This window comes from Phaenicophaeus curvirostris, unplaced genomic scaffold (genome assembly GCF_032191515.1).
Source record: "Phaenicophaeus curvirostris isolate KB17595 unplaced genomic scaffold, BPBGC_Pcur_1.0 scaffold_304, whole genome shotgun sequence".
Lineage (NCBI taxonomy): Eukaryota > Metazoa > Chordata > Aves > Cuculiformes > Cuculidae > Phaenicophaeus > Phaenicophaeus curvirostris.
Window position 1 is genome coordinate 73,948 of NW_027206914.1, and position 17,755 is coordinate 91,702.

A 17,755-nucleotide genomic window follows, 5' to 3' on the forward strand; every position below is an offset into this window, starting at 1 on the left:
CCGCGGGGCATCATGGGAGGAAGGGCGGAAGCCGCCTGGGGGCCGCGCGGCGCAAAGCACGCTGGGAGGAAGGTCCCCGCGCGATCTACTTATAGGCTTGCGGCGCAAAGCACGCTGGGAGCGAGGTCGGCGCCCGCTGCTTATGACTTCGGCGCAAGGCATGCCGGGAAGACGGAAATAGGGGGGTGGGGCCGCGGTGCACGCCGGGAGTTGTAGTTCCGGTTGCGTGGCGGACCCGGAAGAACCGAGGGGTGCGCTGGGGGGGCCTGAGAGAGGCCTGTTGGGGGTGGGGCGGGGGGAGGATGTTGGGGGGCGTCAAGGACTGTTTAGGGGGGGCAGAGGGGCTTGTGAGGGGTGTGGGGGTGGCAGGAGGTGTTTTGGGGTGCTGGGGGGGCCTAAAGAGAGGGTAGAGGGGGCGGGGGGGGGCTTTGGGGTGCGGGGGGGGGGAGCAGGGAGGGGTTTGAGGGGGGCAGGGGGTGTTGGGGAGCGTCGAGGACTGTTTGGGGGGGCCCAGAGGGGTTTGTGAGGGGCCTAGGGGTGCAGGGATGGGTCTGGGGGGGGGAAAGGGTATTTTGGGGTGCTGGAGGGTGTCTGAAGGGGTGAGGGGGGGTCAGAAGAGGCTGGGGGTGCAGGGAGGGGGGTGGGGGGAATCTGGGGGTGCAAGGGGGGGTCTAGGAGGGTCTTTTGAGGGGCTGATGGATTGGGGGGTGTCTAGGAGGGTCTTGTAGGGGGCTGATGGATTTAGGGGTGCAAGGGGGGGTCCAGGAGGGTCTTTTAAGGGGCTGATGGATTTGGGGGTGCAAGGGGGGGTCCAGGAGGGTCTTTTAGGGAGCTGATGGATTGGGGGGGGGATTTGGGGGTGTCCAGAAGGGTCTTTTGAGGGGCTGATGGATTGGTGGGGGGATTTGGGGGTGTCCAGAAGGGTCTTTTAAGGGGCTGATGGATTTGGGGGTGCAAGGGGGAGTCCAGGAGGGTCTTTTAGGGGGCTGATGGATTGAGGGGGCGATCTGGGGGTGCAAGGGGGGGTCTAGGAGGGTCTTTTAAGGGGCTGATGGATTGGGGGGGGATCTGGGGGTGTCTAGGAGGGTCTTTTAGGGGGCTGATGGATTGAGGGGGGGATCTGGGGGTGCAAGGGGGGGTCTAGGAGGGTCTTTTAGGGGGCTGATGGATTGGGGGGTGGATTTGGGGGTGCAAGGGGGGGTCCAGGAGGGTCTTTTAGGGGGCTGATGGATTGAGGGGGGGCTCTAGGGGTGCAAGGGGGGGTCTAGGAGGGTCTTTTAGGGTGCTGATGGACTGGGGGGGTGATCTGGGTTCCCCACCAGAGCTGACCCTTCCCTTCCCTCTGCAGGCAGCGGGGCCCCCCCTGCCCCCAGGGCCATGTCGGGGTCCCCCCTCGCCCCGAGGCCCGTTTCGGGGTCCCCCCCACCCCCCTCCCTCTACCACGAGCGCCAACGCCTGGAGCTCTGCGCCCTCCACGCCCTCAACAACCTCCTCCAGCGCCCCTGCTTCACCCAAGAAGCCGCCGACGACATCTGCAAGAGGTTCTCTTCCCCTTTCGGGTGATTCGAAGGTATTTTAGGGGTTTTTAAAAATTTTTTTTCAATGCCTTTCTGATCTCCAGGTTGGCCCCGGACGCCCGGATCAACCCCCACCGCAGCCTCCTGGGCACCGGCAACTACGACGTCAACGTGATCCTGGCCGCGCTGCAGAGCCTCGACCTGGCGGCCCTGTGGTGGGACAAGCGCCGGTGCGGCCCCTTCCCTCCATCCCAGGCTCCGCTTTTTCCATCCCAGACTCCGCTTTTTCCATCCCAGGCTCCACTTTTTCCACCCCAGACTCTGCTTTCTCCATCCCAGACCCTCAGTTCCATCCCAGGCTCCGTTTCTCCCATCCCAGACTCCGTTTCTCCCATCCCAGACTCCGTTTATCCCAACCAAGACCCCATTTATCCCATCTCAGACTCCGTTTATCCCATCCCAGATCCTTGGTTCGATCCCAGATTCCATTTATCTCAGCCCAGATTCCATCTATCCCATCCCAGACTCTGCTATTTCCATCCCAGACTCCACTTTTTCCATCCCAGACCCTCAGTTCCATCTCAGGCTCCGTTTATCCCATCTCAGGCTCCATTTATCCCATCCCAGACTCCGTTTATCCCATCCCAGATCCTTGGTTCAGTCCCAGACTCCACTTTTTCCATCCCAGACTCTGCTTTTTCCATCCCAGATTCCATTTATCCCATCCCAGATTCCATCTATCCCATCCCAGACTCCGCTTTTTCCATCCCAGACACTTTCTCTCAGCCTGGACCCTCCAGACTCCACTTTTTCCATCCCAGACTCCACTTTTTCCATCCCAGACTCCACTTTTTCTCTCCCAGACTCCATTTATCCCATCCCAGACTCCGTTTATCCCATCCCAGACTCCACTTTTTCCATCCCAGACTCCATTTCTCTCAGCCTGGACCCTCAGTTCCTTCCTAAACTCTGTTTATTCCATCTCAGACTCCATTTATCCCATCCCAGATCCTTGGTTCTGTCCCAGATTCCATTTATCCCATCCCAAACTCCACTCTTTCCATCCCAGACTCCACTTTTTCAGTCCCAGACTCCACTTTTTCCATCCCAGACTCCATTTCTCTCAGCCTGGACCCTCCAGATTCCATCTATCCCATCCCAGATTCCATCTATCCCATCCCAGATTCCATCTATCCCATCCCAGATTCCACTTTTTCCATCCCAGACTCCATTTCTCTGAGCCCAGACCCTCCAGACTCCGCTTTTTCCATCCCAGACTCCACTTTTTCCACCCCAGACGCTCAGTTCCATCCCAGGCTCCGTTTATCCCATCCCAGGCTCCGTTTATCCCATCCCAGACTCCGTTTATCCCATCCCAGATCCTTGGTTCGGTCCCAGATTCCACTTATCTCAGCCCAGATTCCATTTATCCCATCCCAGACTCTGCTTTTTCCACCCCAGACCCTCAGTTCCATCCCAGACTCCGTTTATCCCATCCTAAACTCCGTTTATCCCATCCCAGACTCCGTTTATCCCATCCCAGATCCTTGGTTCGGTCCCAGACTCCACTTTTTCCATCCCAGACTCCATTTTTTCCATCCCAGATTCCATTTGTCCCATCCCAGATCCTTGGTTCAGTCCCAGATTCCATTTATTCCATCCCAGACTCTGCTTTTTTCCGTCCTAGACTCCACTTTTTCCACCCCAGACTCCGTATTTTCCATCCCAGATTCCATTTTTCCCATCCCAGATCCTTGGTTCAGTCCCAGATTCCATTTATCCCATCCCAGATTCCATCTATCCCATCCCAGACTCCACTTTTTCCATCCCAGACTCTGTTTCTATCAGCCTGGACCCTCCAGATTCCAGTTGTCACATCCCAGATTCCACTTTTTCCGTCCCAGATTCCACTTTTTCCATCCCAGACTCCATTTCTCTCAGCCTGGACCATCCAGACTCCACTTTTTCTTTCCCAGACTCCACTTTTTCCATCCCAGATTCCATCTATCCCATCCCAGACTCCGCTTTTTCCATCCCAGACACTTTCTCTCAGCCTGGACCCTCCAGACTCCACTTTTTCCATCCCAGACTCCACTTTTTCCGTCCCAGACTCCACTTTTTCTCTCCCAGACTCCGTTTATCCCATCCCAGACTCCGTTTATCCCATCCCAGATTCCACTTTTTCCATCCCAGACTCCATTTCTCTCAGCCTGGACCCTCAGTTCCATCCTAAACTCTGTTTATTCCATCCCAGACTCCATTTGTCCCATCCCAGATCCTTGGTTCGGTCCCAGATTCCATTTATCTCAGCCCAGATTCCATTTATCCCATCCCAGACTCCGCTTTTTCCATCCCAGACTCCATTTCTCTCAGTCTGGACCCTCCAGATTCCATCTATCCCATCCCAGATTCCATCTATCCCATCCCAGACTCCGCTTTTTCCATCCCAGACTCCAATTTTTCCATCCCAGACTCTTTCTCTCAGCCTGGACCCTCCAGACTCCACTTTTTCCATCCCAGACTCCACTTTTTCCATCCCAGACTCCACTTTTTTCCATCCCGGACTCCGTTTATCCCATCCCAGATCCTTGGTTCTGTCCCAGATTCCATTTATCCCATCCCAGACTCCACTTTTTCCATCCCAGACTCCATTTCTCTCAGCCTGGACCCTCCAGATTCCATCTATCCCATCCCAGACTCCATCTATCCCATCCCAGACTCCATCTATCCCATCCCAGATTCCATCTATCCCATCCCAGACTCCACTTTTTCCATCCCAGACTCTGTTTCTGTCAGCCTGGACCCTCCAGATTCCATCTATCCCATCCCAGACTCCACTTCTTCCATCCCAAGCTCCGCTTTTTCCATCCCAGACTCTGTTTCTTTCAGCCTGGACCCTCCAGATTCCTTTTATCCCATCCCAGATTCCACTTTTTCTATCCCAGACTCCGTTTATGCCATCCTAGACCCTCAGTTCCATCCCAGACTCCATTTATCCCATCCCAGACTCCGTTTATCCCATCCCAGACCCTCAGTTCCATCCCAGACTCTGTTTATCCCATCCCAGACTCCGTTTATCCCATCCCAAACTCCCTTTTCCCGTTGAACTCCCCTCTCCAATCATCCCTGAATCCCCTTTTCCCAATCCCTCACCCCCTCTCCTCCCCGTTTTCCCACCCCGCAGGTCCCTGGAGCAGCTGGCGCTGGACCACGTCGTGGGCTTCATCCTCAACGTCCCTTCCCGAGTCTCCGTGGGATTCCTGACGTTCCCGTTCCGTCGGAAGCACTGGCTGGCCGTCCGGCAGCTCCACGGCACCTACTACAACCTCGATTCCAAACTCCGAGCGCCCGTCGCCATCGGAGGCGAAGCCCAACTCAGGTGAGGGGACGCTCGGGTGACCTCCCGCCGCGCACCGGGGACACCGTTTCCACCTCCGATTCTTCTCCGGCAGGGAATTCCTGCGGGATTTCCTCTCCCAAGGCCTCTGTGAGGTTTTCCTCGTCGTATCCCGCGCCGTGGAGGAAGCCGGCACCTGGCTGAGCCCGGAATGAGCCGCCCGGATGCGGCGACGCCAACTTATAACGCTCTCACCTTCCCGAAAAATCCATCAAGCTCTCGGATTCCCTCCTCGTCCGCGATGAGGTTGATCCTGATGGGAACCCGCGTGGGTTTCGGGAAGCGGGGAGGATGCCGGAGCTCACCCCTTGCCACCACGAGGCTTCAATTCCCTTCTTTTTGCTCTGGTTTTCCGGGATTTCTGTGCGGATGTGGGCGGTGGGAGCGGGATTCACGCTCCCAGCGCCGATATGAGCCTAAAGAGGCTTAATTAACCCTAAAAGGTGATTAAAACCGGCTCGTTTAGAACTTTTTGCGTCTCCTTGGGCTCGTCCGGTCGCCCTGGGTGGGAAAAAAGTGCCTTCCTTGCTTTCCCAGAGCTCCTTCCCAGCCTGGAAGCTGCTCCGAGGGCTCCTCGGAGCCTTCTCCAGGCTGAGCCACCTCAACTCTCCCAGCCTGGGCTCCTCCAGGATCCATGGATCATCCCAGTTGAGGTGTAGGACCCATGGATGGTCCCAGTCAAGGTGTGGGATCCATGGATCATCCCAGTTGAGGTGTAGGATCTATGGATGGTCCCAGTTGAGCTGTAGGATCCATGGATGGTTCCAGTTGAGGTGTAGGATCCATGGATCATCCCAGTCGAGGTGTAGGATCCATGGATGGTCCCAATCGAGGTGTAGGATCCGTGGATCATCCCAGTCAAGGTGTAGGATCCATGGGTGGTCCCAGTCGAGGTGTGGGATCCATGGATCATCCCGGTCCAGGTGTGGGATCCATGGATCATCCCAGTTGAGGTGTAGGATCCATGGATCATCTAGGTGTAGGATCCATGGATGGTCCCAGTTGAGGAGTAGGATCCATGGATCATCCCAGTCGAGGTGCGGGATCCATGGATGGTCCCAGTCGAGGTGTGGGATCCATGGATCATCCCGGTCCAGGTGTAGGATCCATAGATGGTCCCAGTCGAGGTGTGGGATCCATGGATGGTCCCAGTTGAGGTGTGGGATCCATGGATGGTCCCAGTTGAGGTGTAGGATCCATGGATCATCCCAGTTGAGGTGTAGGATCCATGGATCATCTAGGTGTAGGATCCATGGATGGTCCCAGTCGAGGTGTGGGATCCATGGATGGTCCCAGTTGAGGTGTGGGATCCATGGATCATCCCAGTTGAGGTGTAGGATCCATGGATCATCTAGGTGTAGGATCCATGGATGGTCCCAGTCGAGGTGTGGGATCCATGGATCATCCCAGTTGAGGTGTAGGATCCATGGATCATCTAGGTGTAGGATCCATGGATGGTCCCAGTTGAGGTGTAGGATCCATGGATCATCCCGGTCTAGGTGTAGGATCCATGGATGGTCCCAGTCGAGGTGTAGGATCCATGGATCATCCCGGTCTAGGTGTAGGACCCATGGATCATCCCAGTTGAGGTGTAGGATCCATGGATGGGAGGTCTTGGGAAAAGGGGGGGCTCCTGGGAAAGTCTGAGGAGATCCCAGGAAAGCACAAAGGATCTCGGGATGAGGACAGGGGGATCCCAGGAAAGGGGATCTTGGGGAAGGACGAGAGATCCCGGGATGAGGATGGGGGGGGATCCTGGGATGAGGACCAGGGGGTCTTGGAAAAAGATGGAAGATCCCAGGAAAGGAAAGAGCTTGATGGAACCCGCTGAGGAGCAGGATCTCAGCGCTCCCTGGTGGTCTAGTGGTTAGGATTCGGCGCTCTCACCGCCGCGGCCCGGGTTCGATTCCCGGTCAGGGAAATTCCTTTTTATTCCCATTTATTTCAGGGTTTTAATTGAATAATCCTTTATTTTAATAATCCTTTATTTTCTCTTTCTTTTTCCCACACCCCCTGCGGCCGCTTCGTCCACCAGCGACCTCCCCGCCACCCCAGCCCCGGGGCTTCCACCGCGGCGCCGTCTCCCATCTCCTCCCGGCCGTGGAGCAGCCGGTTTAACGGGAAGAAAAGATAAGAAAAAAAAAAAATTAAAATATTATTTAATTATAAACCACCCCCCCGCCCTTCCCTATCGCGATAAAATCACGAGGCACCGCTGGGATTCGAACCCAGGATCTCCTGTTTACTAGACAGGCGCTTTAACCAACTAAGCCACGGCGCCTGGTGCTGAGTGGGGGCCGCTTTTCCCTCTCATCTGCGGCTCCGGCCGCGGGGGCCGCGCGGCTTCGTGCCGCTTCTCGGGGTCCCCCCCAGCTCTCGGTGCCCCCGGGGGGGTCCCCGCTGCACCCCGAAACCTCCTTAGGAGAGTTAAAAGGCCTTAGGAGGAGGCGCCGCTAACGAGCTCCTCGTTAGTATAGTGGTGAGTATCCCCGCCTGTCACGCGGGAGACCGGGGTTCGATTCCCCGACGGGGAGGATCGAGTTTATTTTATCTCTTTCCTTCTTAATTTCTTCCTTTCCTCCTTCCTTCTTAATTTCTTTCTTCCTTCCTCCCTTCCTTCCTTCTTTCTTTCCTCCTTTCTTCCTTCCTTTCTTCGCTTCCTTCTTTCTTCCTTCCTCTCTTCCTTCCTTCTTTTTTTCTCCCTTCCTTCCTTCTTTCTTTCTCCCTTCCTTCCTTCCTTCTTTCTTTCTCCCTTCCTTCCTTCTTTCTTTCTCCCTTCCTTCCTTCTTTCTTTCTCCCTTCCTTCCTTCTTTCTTCCTCCCTTCCTTCCTTCTTTCTTTCTCCCTTCCTTCCTTCTTTCTTTCTCCCTTCCTTCCTTCCTTCTTTCTTTCTCCCTTCCTTTCCTTCCTTCTTTCTCCCTTCCTTTCCTTCCTTCTTTCTCCCTTTCCTTCCTTCTTTCTTCCTTCCTTCCTTTCCTCTCTTCCTTCCTTCCTTTCCTTCCTACTTTCTTCCTTCCTTTCCTCCTTTCTTTCTTTCTTCCTTCCTTCTTCCCTTCCTCTCTTCCTTCCTTCTTTCCCCTCTTCCTTCCTTTCCTTCCTTTCTTCTTTCTTCCTTCCTTTCCTTCCTTCCTTCTTTCTTCCTTCCTCCCTTCCTTCCTTCTTTCTTCCTTCCTCCCTTCCTTCCTTCTTTTTTTCTCCCTTCCTTCCTTCTTTCTTTCTCCCTTCCTTTCCTTCCTGCTTTCTTCCTTCCTTCCTTTCCTCCTTTCTTTCTTTCTTCCTTCTTCCCTTCCTCTCTTCCTTCCTTCTTCCTTCCTTTCCTTCCTTCCTTCTTCCTTCCTTTCCTTCCTTCCTTCTTCCTTCCTTCCTTCCTTCTTAATTTCTTTCTTCCTTCTTCCCTTCCTCTCTTCCTTCCTTCTTCCTTCCTTTCCTTCCTTCCTTCTTCCTTCCTTTCCTTCCTTCCTTCTTCCTTCCTTTCCTTCCTTCCTTCTTAATTTCTTTCTTCCTTCCTCCTTTCCTTCCTTCTTTCTTTCTCCCTTCCTTCCTTCTTAATTTCTTTCTTCCTTCCTTCTTCCCTTCCTCTCTTCCTTCCTTCTTTCTCCTCTTTCTTCTTTCCTTCCTTTCTTCTTTCTTCTTTCCTTTCCTCCTTCCTTCTTAATTTCTTTCTTCCTTCCTCCCTTCCTTCTTTCTTCCTTCCTCCCTTCTTTCTCCCTTCTTTTCCTTCCTTCTTTCTTCCTTCCTTCTTCCCTTCCTCTCTTCCTTCCTTCTTTCTCTTCTTTCTTCTTTCCTCCTTTCTTCCTTCCTTTCTTTCCTTTCTTCCTTCCCTTTTTCAAGGGAGGAAAACCAGATTTTTGGAGCGTTTATCCCTTTTTTAGAGCGCTTGGTGCCCGTGTAAAATAATTCTTGACTCGAGGAGGGAGAGAAATTTGAGCTTGTGAGGATCGTGGGCGCGGAGGGGGTTGGGGACACGAGCTAAATACGAAAAGGATGAAGAAATGGAGAAGGGGAAAAGGGGGAATTAGCAGGGAAAAAGAAAACTAGCAGAGGATGGTTTCGATCCATCGACCTCTGGGTTATGGGCCCAGCACGCTTCCGCTGCGCCACTCTGCTGCTTGAAAAAAACTTTAATTTCTCTTATTTTAATAAGTTATAAATATAATATTTAATATAACCCTTCTCTTCAACCCTGGGCTGGACGGAAAGTGGCTGTGGGGCCGCAAAGGAGGGGGGTTAGGAGGGAAAAATAGAGGGGAGGGGGCTCCCCTTCCCTTCTAGGTGGAAAAAATAGGGGGGGGGTCGTAAAATAGGGATAAAGGGGCTCCTTTTCCTTGCTAGGTGGGAAAAATAGGTCAGAGGGGCCTTAAAAATAGGGATAAAGGGGCTCTTTTCCTTTCTAGGAGGGAAAAATAGGTGAGAGGGGCCTTAAAAATAGGGATAAAGGGGCTCTTTTCCTTTCTAGGAGGGAAAAATAGGTGAGGGGACCTTAAAAATAGGGATAAAGGGGCTTCTCTTCCTTGCTGGGTGGGAAAAATAGCTGAGAGGTGCCTTAAGAATAGGGATAAAGGGGGTCTTTTCCTTGCTAGGTGGGAAAAATAAGTGAGGGGGTCTTAAAAATAGGGATAAAGGGGCTCCTCTTCCTTGCCAGGCCTTGGAAATAAGGGTGAGGATTCTCCTCTTCCCTTCTAGCTGGAAAAAAATAGGGGTGGGGGCCTTAAAAATAGGGATAAAGGGGCTCTTTTCCTGGCTAGGGGGAAAAAATAGGGGGGGGTGTCAGAAAATAAGGTTAAAGGGGCTCCGATTGCTTGCTAGGTGGGAAAAATAGGTGAGAGGGGCTTTAAAAATAGGGATAAAGGGGCTCTTTTCCTGGCTAGGGGGAAAAAATAGGGGGGGGTGTCAGAAAATAAGGTTAAAGGGGCTCCGATTGCTTGCTAGGTGGGAAAAATAGGTGAGAGGGGCTTTAAAAATAGGGATAAAGGGGATGGGGGGGGTCTCCCCCTTTCCCCGTGGGGCCCCTCGAAGGGAGGCGCTGAGGTGGAGATGCCGGGGATTGAACCCGGGACCTCGTACATGCGAAGCACGCGCTCTACCGCTGAGCTACATCCCCCCCTGCGCGCGCCGCACCCCGCGCCACCGCCCTGGGCGCCGCCTCCCCCCCCGCGAGGCCACGCCTCTTTATGCAAATTAGGCCCTTAAGCCACGCCCCCTTCCCCGCCTTCCCCTCCCTATAAGGGCTCGGCGAGAAACACAAACCGCAGGACGAGGTGGCCGAGTGGTTAAGGCGATGGACTGCTAATCCATTGTGCTCTGCACGCGTGGGTTCGAATCCCATCCTCGTCGAGATAACTGAAGTTTTCTTCCCCCCCTCCTTTTAAATTCAGATTTTCAACCCCCCTCAGCTTTTAAATTCACATTTTTAACCCCCTCAGCTTTTAAATTCACATTTTGAACCTTTTCAGCTTCTAAATGCACATTCTTAGCGTACCCCCCAATTTTTAAACTTGCATATTTAACTCCCTCAAACTTTTAAATTCACATTTTTAACCTCCCTCAACTTCTAAATTCACATTTTTAACCCCCCTCAAACTTTTAAATTCACATTTTTAATCTTCCCCAACTTTTAAATTCACATTTTTAACCCACTCAGCTTTTAAATTCCCATTTTTAACCCCCTCAAACTTTCAAATTCCCATTTTTAACCCCCTCAAACTTTCAAATTCCCATTTTTTAACACCCCCCCCCCCAATTCGAGCCCCGCGGGGGGTGGGGGGCGCTCGGGGGGGTCCCTCGCAGCGCGGTCTCTGTGGCGCAATCGGTTAGCGCGTTCGGCTGTTAACCGAAAGGTTGGTGGTTCGAGCCCACCCAGGGACGGGAGCCTCGATATTTCTTTCCTTACTTTTTCATATTTTTTTTTTCTTTTTTTTGATGCGTTTCGCCCGTTTCTGGTGAGAAACGTGTCTGAAAACTCATTAAAAAAAATAATTCGTTAATAATTAAAAAAAAGTATTGTTGCATTGGCCGGGAATCGAACCCGGGCCTCCCGCGTGGCAGGCGAGAATTCTACCACTGAACCACCAATGCGCTTATTTAGAGCCTTCCAGGACCCCAAAACCTGGGGGATTAACCCCAAAATCAACTTAATGAAGCACCGAGTCTTGTTAAGCCCCAGGGGGGAGCCTGCGATAATGAGGGTGCTGGGTTAATTAGGGGAAATGGCAATTAGAGGGACACTTGCGGGGACATGGGGGGCTGGGGGGCACTGTGGGGGGACATGGGGGCTGGGGGGCACTTGGGGGGCTGGGGACACTTGGGGGGACATGGGGGCACTTGGGGGCACTTGGGGGGCTGGGGACACTTGGGGGGTGATGGGGGCTCGGGGGCACTTGGGGGGCTGGGGACACTTGGGGGGACATGGGGGCTGGGGGGCACTTGGGGGGCTGGGGACACTGGGGGGACATGGGGGCTGGGGGGCACTTGGGGGGCTGGGAACACTGGGGGGACATGGGGGCTGGGGGGCACTTGGGGGGCTGGGGACACTTGGGGGGACATGGGGGCTGGGGGGCACTTGGGGGGCTGGGGACACTTGGGGGGACATGGGGGCTGGGGGGCACTTGGGGGGCTTGGGAACACTGGGGGGACTTGGGGGGCTGGGGGGCATTTGGGGGGCTGGGGGCACTTTGGGGGAGATGGGGGCGTGGGGGGACTTGGGCTGGGGGGCACTTGGGGGGACCTGGGGTCTGGGGGGCATTTGAGGGGAGATGGGGAGCTTTGGGGCTCTAGGGGGGTACTTGGGGGGCACTTGGGGGTCTAGGGGGGCACTTGAGAGGAGATGGGGGAGCTTTGGGGCTGGGGGAGCTTGGGGGGCTGGGGGGCATTTGTGGGGAGATGGGGGGCTGGGGGGCACTTGGGGAGAGATGGGGAACTCGGGGGCTGGGGGAGCTTGAGGGGCTGGGGGGCATTTGAGGGGAGATGGGGAGCTTTGGGGCTCTAGGGGGGCACTTGGGGGGCACTTGGGGGTCTAGGGGGGCACTTGGGGGAGATGGGGGGCTCAGGGGGCACTTGAGAGGAGGTGGGGGGCTTTGGGGCTGGGGGAGCTTGGGGGGCTGGGGGCACTTAGGGGTCTAGGGGGTTTGGAGGCTCCTAAGGGCTTGTTGGTCGCTCAGCGGGGTTGGAGACTCTAAAATATTTCTTTAAAGTCCTTTTGATGCGGTTTTTTAGGGGTTTGGGCTGCGTTCAGGGGGGTTTGGAGGCTCCTAAGGGCTCGTGGGTCGCTCAGCGACTCTAAAATACTCACATAAAGCCCTTTTTATGCGGCTTTTAGGGGTTTAGGCTGCGTTAGGGGGGGGTTTACCCCCTTTCTCCAGCCGTTACCGGGTCTCGAGGCCGCCTCTCGCTTTCAAACCGCCGCCGCGCTCCCATTGGCTGCGGCGGGCGGTGACGTCACCGCGGCGCGGTTCTCACTCAGGTCCGCCTCGGGGCTAGATAAACGCTGGGAGGAGGCGGCTGCGCTCAGTCCGGGGTCGAGCCCCGAGCAGGGAGGAGGGTCCCGGCGACCCCATCAACTAAAACCAAGCGGTTTGTTTCTGTGAGTTGTGTGTGAGAATGAATTTTATGGCTGAAAACACCTTTTGAAGAATCGCTTGCTGCTGATAACCTTATATTTTAATTTCTGTGTGAACGAGTCTTTTTAAAACGCAGTTTTCATTTTCAATTTCGTTCTATCTGGGCTGCGTTAGAGGGGGGGAGTGATGCCTCCACTGACTCAAGAAGGACGTGGAGCTCTTGGTCTCTCGTAGAATCGCTCCATGAGGATGATGCGAGGGCTGGAGAACCTGGAGGAGGCTCCAGGGAGACCTTAGAGCAGCTTCTCGTGGGGAAAGGGGCTCTCAAAGAGCTGCGGGAGGGACTTGTGATCAGGGAGCGCAGGGATAGGATGAAGGGGAAGGGGTTTGAGCTGAAAAGAGGGGAGAATAGAGACAAACTCGGGGCTTGAGGGGGATTCAAAGGGCGCTCACCCATTGGCTCAGACGATTCCCTCTCGGACCAACCAGAGCTCGCGCTTCGGATCCTCATGGACTCCTCCCACCCCCCTCCCCCCCATAAAAAGGGACCCCCAGCCCCTCACCCTCCCTCCGAGCCGCGTTTAATTAGCGCTCATTAGCCTCGCGTTGCCTTAATTCGCGGGGTGGGCTGCTGGCAGAGCCCCGCTCGTTCTTTTTGTCTCATTTTCAGCGCTTTATTAGGCCCTCGGGGCCATTTGGGGAATTTCAAGGGGTCTTTAAGGGGTCCCACACCACATCGCGAGGGGGAACTAACCCCTGGAAAAACGCTGATTAACCTGAATCTTCATTTTGCTCTTCCAGCCCTTTTCCTGAAGCGGTGGGTGGCTCTGAAAAGAGCCTTTTTTTTGGGTTTTTTGTGATGGTGGCGTTATTTTTCCGAAGATTTTCGAGCTCTCCCAGCTTCACTTCCCCTTCGCCTTGTGGCTCTCGCTCTTCTTGGGGAGCAGCACGGCCTGGATGTTGGGCAGGACCCCCCCCTGCGCGATCGTGACCCCCCCCAGCAGCTTGTTGAGCTCCTCGTCGTTCCTCACGGCCAGCTGGAGGTGCCGGGGGATGATGCGCGTTTTCTTGTTGTCCCGAGCCGCGTTCCCCGCCAGCTCCAGGATCTCCGCCGTCAGATATTCCATCACGGCCGCTAAATACACGGGGGCCCCGGCTCCCACCCGCTCGGCGTAGTTGCCCTTGCGGAGCAGGCGGTGGACGCGGCCCACGGGGAACTGGAGCCCCGCGCGGGACGAGCGGGATTTGGCCTTGGCCCTCGCCTTGGCCCCCTGCTTCCCCCGCCCCGACATCGCCCCGAGAGCCGCGCTCGAAGGAGCCGCCGCGGAGCCGCCCCGGGGCTCTTATAGGCGGCGGCGGATCCAAACGGAGCCTCCTGATTGGTTAAAGGCGGCGGCCAATGGCGGCGCGACGGTTGGAGAGGGGGCGTGGCCTAAGAGGGGGCGTGGCCTAAGGGGGTTATCAATGGGGAGGGGGCGTGGCCAATGGAGGGAGCGTAGTGAATGGGGAGGGAGCGTAGCCAGTGGGGAAGGGGGCGTGGCTAAGGGAAAGGGGGCGTGGCTACGGGTAATGGGGCGTGGCTAAGGGAGGGAGCTCAGTTAATGGGAAAGGGGGGCTCCCCTGTGTCCGTGTGTCTGTCCTGGGGGGCGCTGGGGGGTCCCTTGTGTCCGTCTGTCCGTCCTGGGGGGCGCTGGGGGGGGTCCCTTGTGTCCGCCTGTCTGTCCTGGGGGGCTCTGGGGGCTCCCCTGTGTCCGTCTGTCTGTCCTGGGGGGCCCCCTGTGTCTGTCTGTCTGTCCCGGGGGGCGCTGGGGGGGTCCCCTGTGTCCATCTGTCTGTCCTGGGGGGAGCTGGGGACTCCCCTGTGTCCGTCTGTCCGTCCTGGGGGGTCCCTTGTGTCTGTCTGTCTGTCCTGGGGGGCGCTGGGGAGGGTCCCTTGTGTCCATCTGTCCGTCCTGGGAGGCTCTGGAGTGACACAGGGGCTCCTTTGTGTCTGTCTGTCCATCCTGGGGGGCTCTGGATGGACATGGGGGGGTCCCTTGTGTCCATCTGTCCATCCTGGGGGGCTCTGGATGGACATGGTGGGTCCCTTGTGTCCATCTGTCCATCCTGGATGGACATGGGGTGGTCCGTTGTGTCCATCTGTCTGTCCTGGGGGGCTTTGAATGGACACGAGGGGGTCCCTTGTGTCCGTCTGTCCGTCCTGGAGGGCTCTGGATGAACAAGGAGAAGCCTTCCGTGTCCGTCTGTCCCTTCCTGTCTTTATTGGGGCACCACCTCCTCTCCGGGGTGGGTTTCGGGGTCCCCCCCCAGCCCCGGAGATTGCAGTAGCCCCAGTAGCCGCACCCAGCAGCCGAAGAGCCGCTGGCGCTGGCCCCGCGGGGCCAGGAGCCGCAGGTAGAAGGTGCGGCCGGTGGGGAGTCGCGCCCGGAGCTGGTGCCGGTGGTGGCGGCGCAGGGACAGACGGACGCAGGACAGCGGCAGCAGCCTGAGGGGAGACGAACAGGGCAACCGGGCTGAGATGCGGGTCTCAGCCCTCGTTAAATCCCATCCCTCGGTGGTTCCCATCCCTCGTTAAATCCCATCCCTCGTTAAATCTCATCCCTTGGTGGCTCCCATCCCTCGTTAAATCCCATCCCATGGTGGTTCCCATCCCTTGGTGGCTCCCATCCCTCGTTAAATCCCATCCCTCGTTAAATCCCATCCCATGGTGGTTCCCATCCCTCGTTAAATCCCATCCCATGGTGGTTCCCATCCCATGGTGGTTCTTCTCATGGTGGTTCCCATCCCTCGTTAAATCCCATCCCTCGGTGGTTCCCATCCCTCGTTAAATCCCATCCCTGATTAAATCCCATCCCTCGGTGGTTCCCATCCCTCGTTAAATCCCATCCCATGGTGGTTCCCATCCCATGGTGGTTCTTCTCATGGTGGTTCCCATCCCTCGTTAAATCCCATCCCTCGTTAAATCCCATCCCTCGTTAAATCCCATCCCATGGTGGCTCCCATCCCTCGTTAAATCCCATCCCTTGGTGGTTCCCATCCCATGGTGGTTCCCATCCCTCGTTAAATCCCATCCCTTGATGGTTCCCATCCCATGGTGGCTCCCATCCCTTGTTAAATCCCATCCCATGGTGACTCCCATCCCTCGTTAAATCCCATCCCTTGGTGGTTCCCATCCCATGGTGGCTCCCATCCCTCGTTAAATCCCATCCCATGGTGGCTCCCATCCCTCGTTAAATCCCATCCCATGGTGGTTCCCATCCCTCGTTAAATCCCATCCTATGGTGGCTCCCGTCCTTGGTGGATCCCATCCCTCATCAGATCCCGTCCTCAGTGGTTCCCGACCCTCATCGGATCCCGTCCTTGGTGGATCCCATCCCTCATCGGATCCCATTTTTGTTGGATCCCCTTCCTTGGTGGATCCCATCCCCGTGTCCCCGAGGAGGTGGCTCCCGGGGGGGGGGGTCTCACCCCAGCAGCTGGAGGTCCTGGTGGTGGCCGGGGGGCTCCGGGGGCAGCGGCCGCGCCAGCACCAGCAGGTCCGGCAGCGGCAGGAGGGGGCTGGACGCCACGACGCCCACGGTGACACGGCCGGCCGGCTCCCCGCTCCACGTCACCTGCGGGGACACCACGTCACGGGGGACACGGGGGCAGGGACACGGGGGCCGGCTCCGCGTCGCCTGTGGGGACACGGGGACAGGGACACGGGGGCCGGCTCCGCGTCGCCTGTGGGGACACGGGGACAGGGACACGGGGACAGGGACACGGGGGCTGGCAATACGTCACCTGTGGGGACATGGGGACAGGGACACGGGGGCCGGCTCCACGTCACCTGTGGGGGCATGGGGACAGGGACACGGGTGGGGGACACAGAGGGGGACAATGACGGGGGGTAGGGAGGGGACAGGGACACAGGGAGGACAAGGGGGAGTGGGACAGAGACATTGGGGACATAGGGGGACAGGGACATGGGGGTGAGGAGGGGACAGGGGTGAGGGGGACAGAGACATGGGGGACACAGGGGGACATGGAGGAGAGGGACATGGGGGGACAGGGAGGGGACAGGGACATTGGGGACACGGGGACATGGAGGAGAGGAACATGGGGGGCAGGGACATTGGGGACACAGGGGGACATGGAGGAGAGAGACACGGGGGACAGGGACATAGGGGGACAGGGACATTGGGGACACAGGGGGACATGGAGGAGAGGGACATGGGGGACAGGGACATGGGGGACAGGGGGACAGGGACATTGGGGACACAGGGGGACATGGAGGAGAGGAACATGGGGGGACAGGGAGGGGACAGGGACATAGGGGGACAGGGACATTGGGGACACAGGGGGACATGGAGGAGAGGGACATGGGTCACGGGGGCATAGGGAGACAGGGAGGGGACAGGGACATGGGGGGACAGGGACATACGGGGACAGGGAGGGGACAAGGACATGGGGGATAGGGAGGGGACAGGGACATTGGGAACACAGGGGGACATGGAGGATAGGGAGGGGACAGGGACGAGGGGACACAGGGACAGGGGTGAGGGGGACAGGGACATGGGGACACGGGGATGGGGGTGAGTGGGACAGGGATGAGGGGACACAGGGACAGGGGTGAGGGGGACAGGGACATGGGGGCACAGGGAGAGGACAGGGACATTGGGGACACGGGGCCATGGGGGATAAGGAGGGGACAGGGGGCCATGGGGCCAGGGATGAGGACAGGGACAGGGGAGGGGGACAAGGATATGGGGGGGGGAACGACACACATGGAGGGGACCAAGGGGGACAGGGAGGGGACAGGGCCGTGAGGGACAGCAGGACGTGAAGGCTCCCGGGGCCCTCACCTGCTCGAAGTCGCTCTCGAAGAGCGGGCAGTGCCGCAGGTGCCCGAGCTCGGGGCAGCGCGACAGGCGGCCCATGGCGAGGGGGGACAACGAGGGGACAGCGAGGGGACAACGAGGGGGGGACAACGGGGACACGCGGAGGAGCAGCCGCCGCCGCTCAAGATGGCGCCGCCACGAGCCAAGATGGCGCCGCCACGAGCCAAGATGGCGCCCGCGGCTTCGCGCGCCGCGGCGGGCGGGAAGGAGTGGCCACGCCCCCTCGCGGAATCGCCGCGTCCCATTGGTCGAGCCGACCCCTTGGCCACGCCCACTTCCGGCCCCCGCCTTTTCCCATTGGCTCCTACTCTCCTCCCTTGGCCACGCCCCCTCAGGGACGCGCCTCTCCCCATTGGCTGCGCGCCTGCCTTGGCCACGCCCACTTCCTCATCCCGCTTCTCCCCAT

At 57.3% G+C, this 17,755-nt stretch overlaps 3 protein-coding genes and 8 non-coding genes across 11 annotated transcripts; 5 read left to right on the plus strand and 6 right to left on the minus strand.

Moving 5' to 3' along the window:
• Positions 1–164: 164 nt before the first annotated feature.
• JOSD2 (Josephin domain containing 2) lies at positions 165–5,382 on the plus strand. Its single transcript, XM_069882741.1, has 5 exons — positions 165–251; positions 1,349–1,541; positions 1,622–1,747; positions 4,702–4,896; positions 4,970–5,382. The coding sequence occupies exons 2-5, from the start codon at positions 1,378–1,380 to the stop codon at positions 5,067–5,069; spliced, it is 585 nt and encodes a 194-aa protein (XP_069738842.1). The 5' UTR covers positions 165–251; positions 1,349–1,377; the 3' UTR covers positions 5,070–5,382.
• A 1,381-nt stretch (positions 5,383–6,763) lies between these two features.
• On the plus strand, positions 6,764–6,835 carry TRNAE-CUC (transfer RNA glutamic acid (anticodon CUC)). Its single transcript has one exon. It is a non-coding gene; the product is annotated as a tRNA-Glu (tRNA).
• Positions 6,836–7,121: 286 nt separating this feature from the next.
• On the minus strand, positions 7,122–7,195 carry TRNAT-AGU (transfer RNA threonine (anticodon AGU)). The gene has a single exon. It is a non-coding gene; the product is annotated as a tRNA-Thr (tRNA).
• A 181-nt stretch (positions 7,196–7,376) lies between these two features.
• TRNAD-GUC (transfer RNA aspartic acid (anticodon GUC)) lies at positions 7,377–7,448 on the plus strand. The gene has a single exon. It is a non-coding gene; the product is annotated as a tRNA-Asp (tRNA).
• Positions 7,449–8,948: 1,500 nt separating this feature from the next.
• TRNAM-CAU (transfer RNA methionine (anticodon CAU)) lies at positions 8,949–9,020 on the minus strand. The gene has a single exon. It is a non-coding gene; the product is annotated as a tRNA-Met (tRNA).
• Positions 9,021–9,942: 922 nt separating this feature from the next.
• On the minus strand, positions 9,943–10,014 carry TRNAA-CGC (transfer RNA alanine (anticodon CGC)). The gene has a single exon. It is a non-coding gene; the product is annotated as a tRNA-Ala (tRNA).
• Positions 10,015–10,165: 151 nt separating this feature from the next.
• Positions 10,166–10,247, plus strand: TRNAS-GCU (transfer RNA serine (anticodon GCU)). Its single transcript has one exon. It is a non-coding gene; the product is annotated as a tRNA-Ser (tRNA).
• A 457-nt stretch (positions 10,248–10,704) lies between these two features.
• TRNAN-GUU (transfer RNA asparagine (anticodon GUU)) lies at positions 10,705–10,778 on the plus strand. Its single transcript has one exon. It is a non-coding gene; the product is annotated as a tRNA-Asn (tRNA).
• Positions 10,779–10,917: 139 nt separating this feature from the next.
• TRNAG-GCC (transfer RNA glycine (anticodon GCC)) lies at positions 10,918–10,988 on the minus strand. Its single transcript has one exon. It is a non-coding gene; the product is annotated as a tRNA-Gly (tRNA).
• Positions 10,989–13,054: 2,066 nt separating this feature from the next.
• On the minus strand, positions 13,055–13,764 carry LOC138734910 (histone H2A type 2-C-like). Its single transcript, XM_069882740.1, has one exon. It carries the CDS (start codon positions 13,759–13,761, stop codon positions 13,372–13,374), a length of 390 nt encoding a protein of 129 aa, XP_069738841.1. The 5' UTR covers positions 13,762–13,764; the 3' UTR covers positions 13,055–13,371.
• Positions 13,765–14,380: 616 nt separating this feature from the next.
• On the minus strand, positions 14,381–17,498 carry GARIN5A (golgi associated RAB2 interactor 5A). Its single transcript, XM_069882743.1, has 3 exons — positions 17,314–17,498; positions 15,938–16,083; positions 14,381–14,954 (listed from the first exon to the last, which is right to left on the minus strand). The coding sequence occupies exons 1-3, from the start codon at positions 17,386–17,388 to the stop codon at positions 14,729–14,731; spliced, it is 447 nt and encodes a 148-aa protein (XP_069738844.1). The 5' UTR covers positions 17,389–17,498; the 3' UTR covers positions 14,381–14,728.
• Between the last annotated feature and the right edge of the window lie 257 nt (positions 17,499–17,755).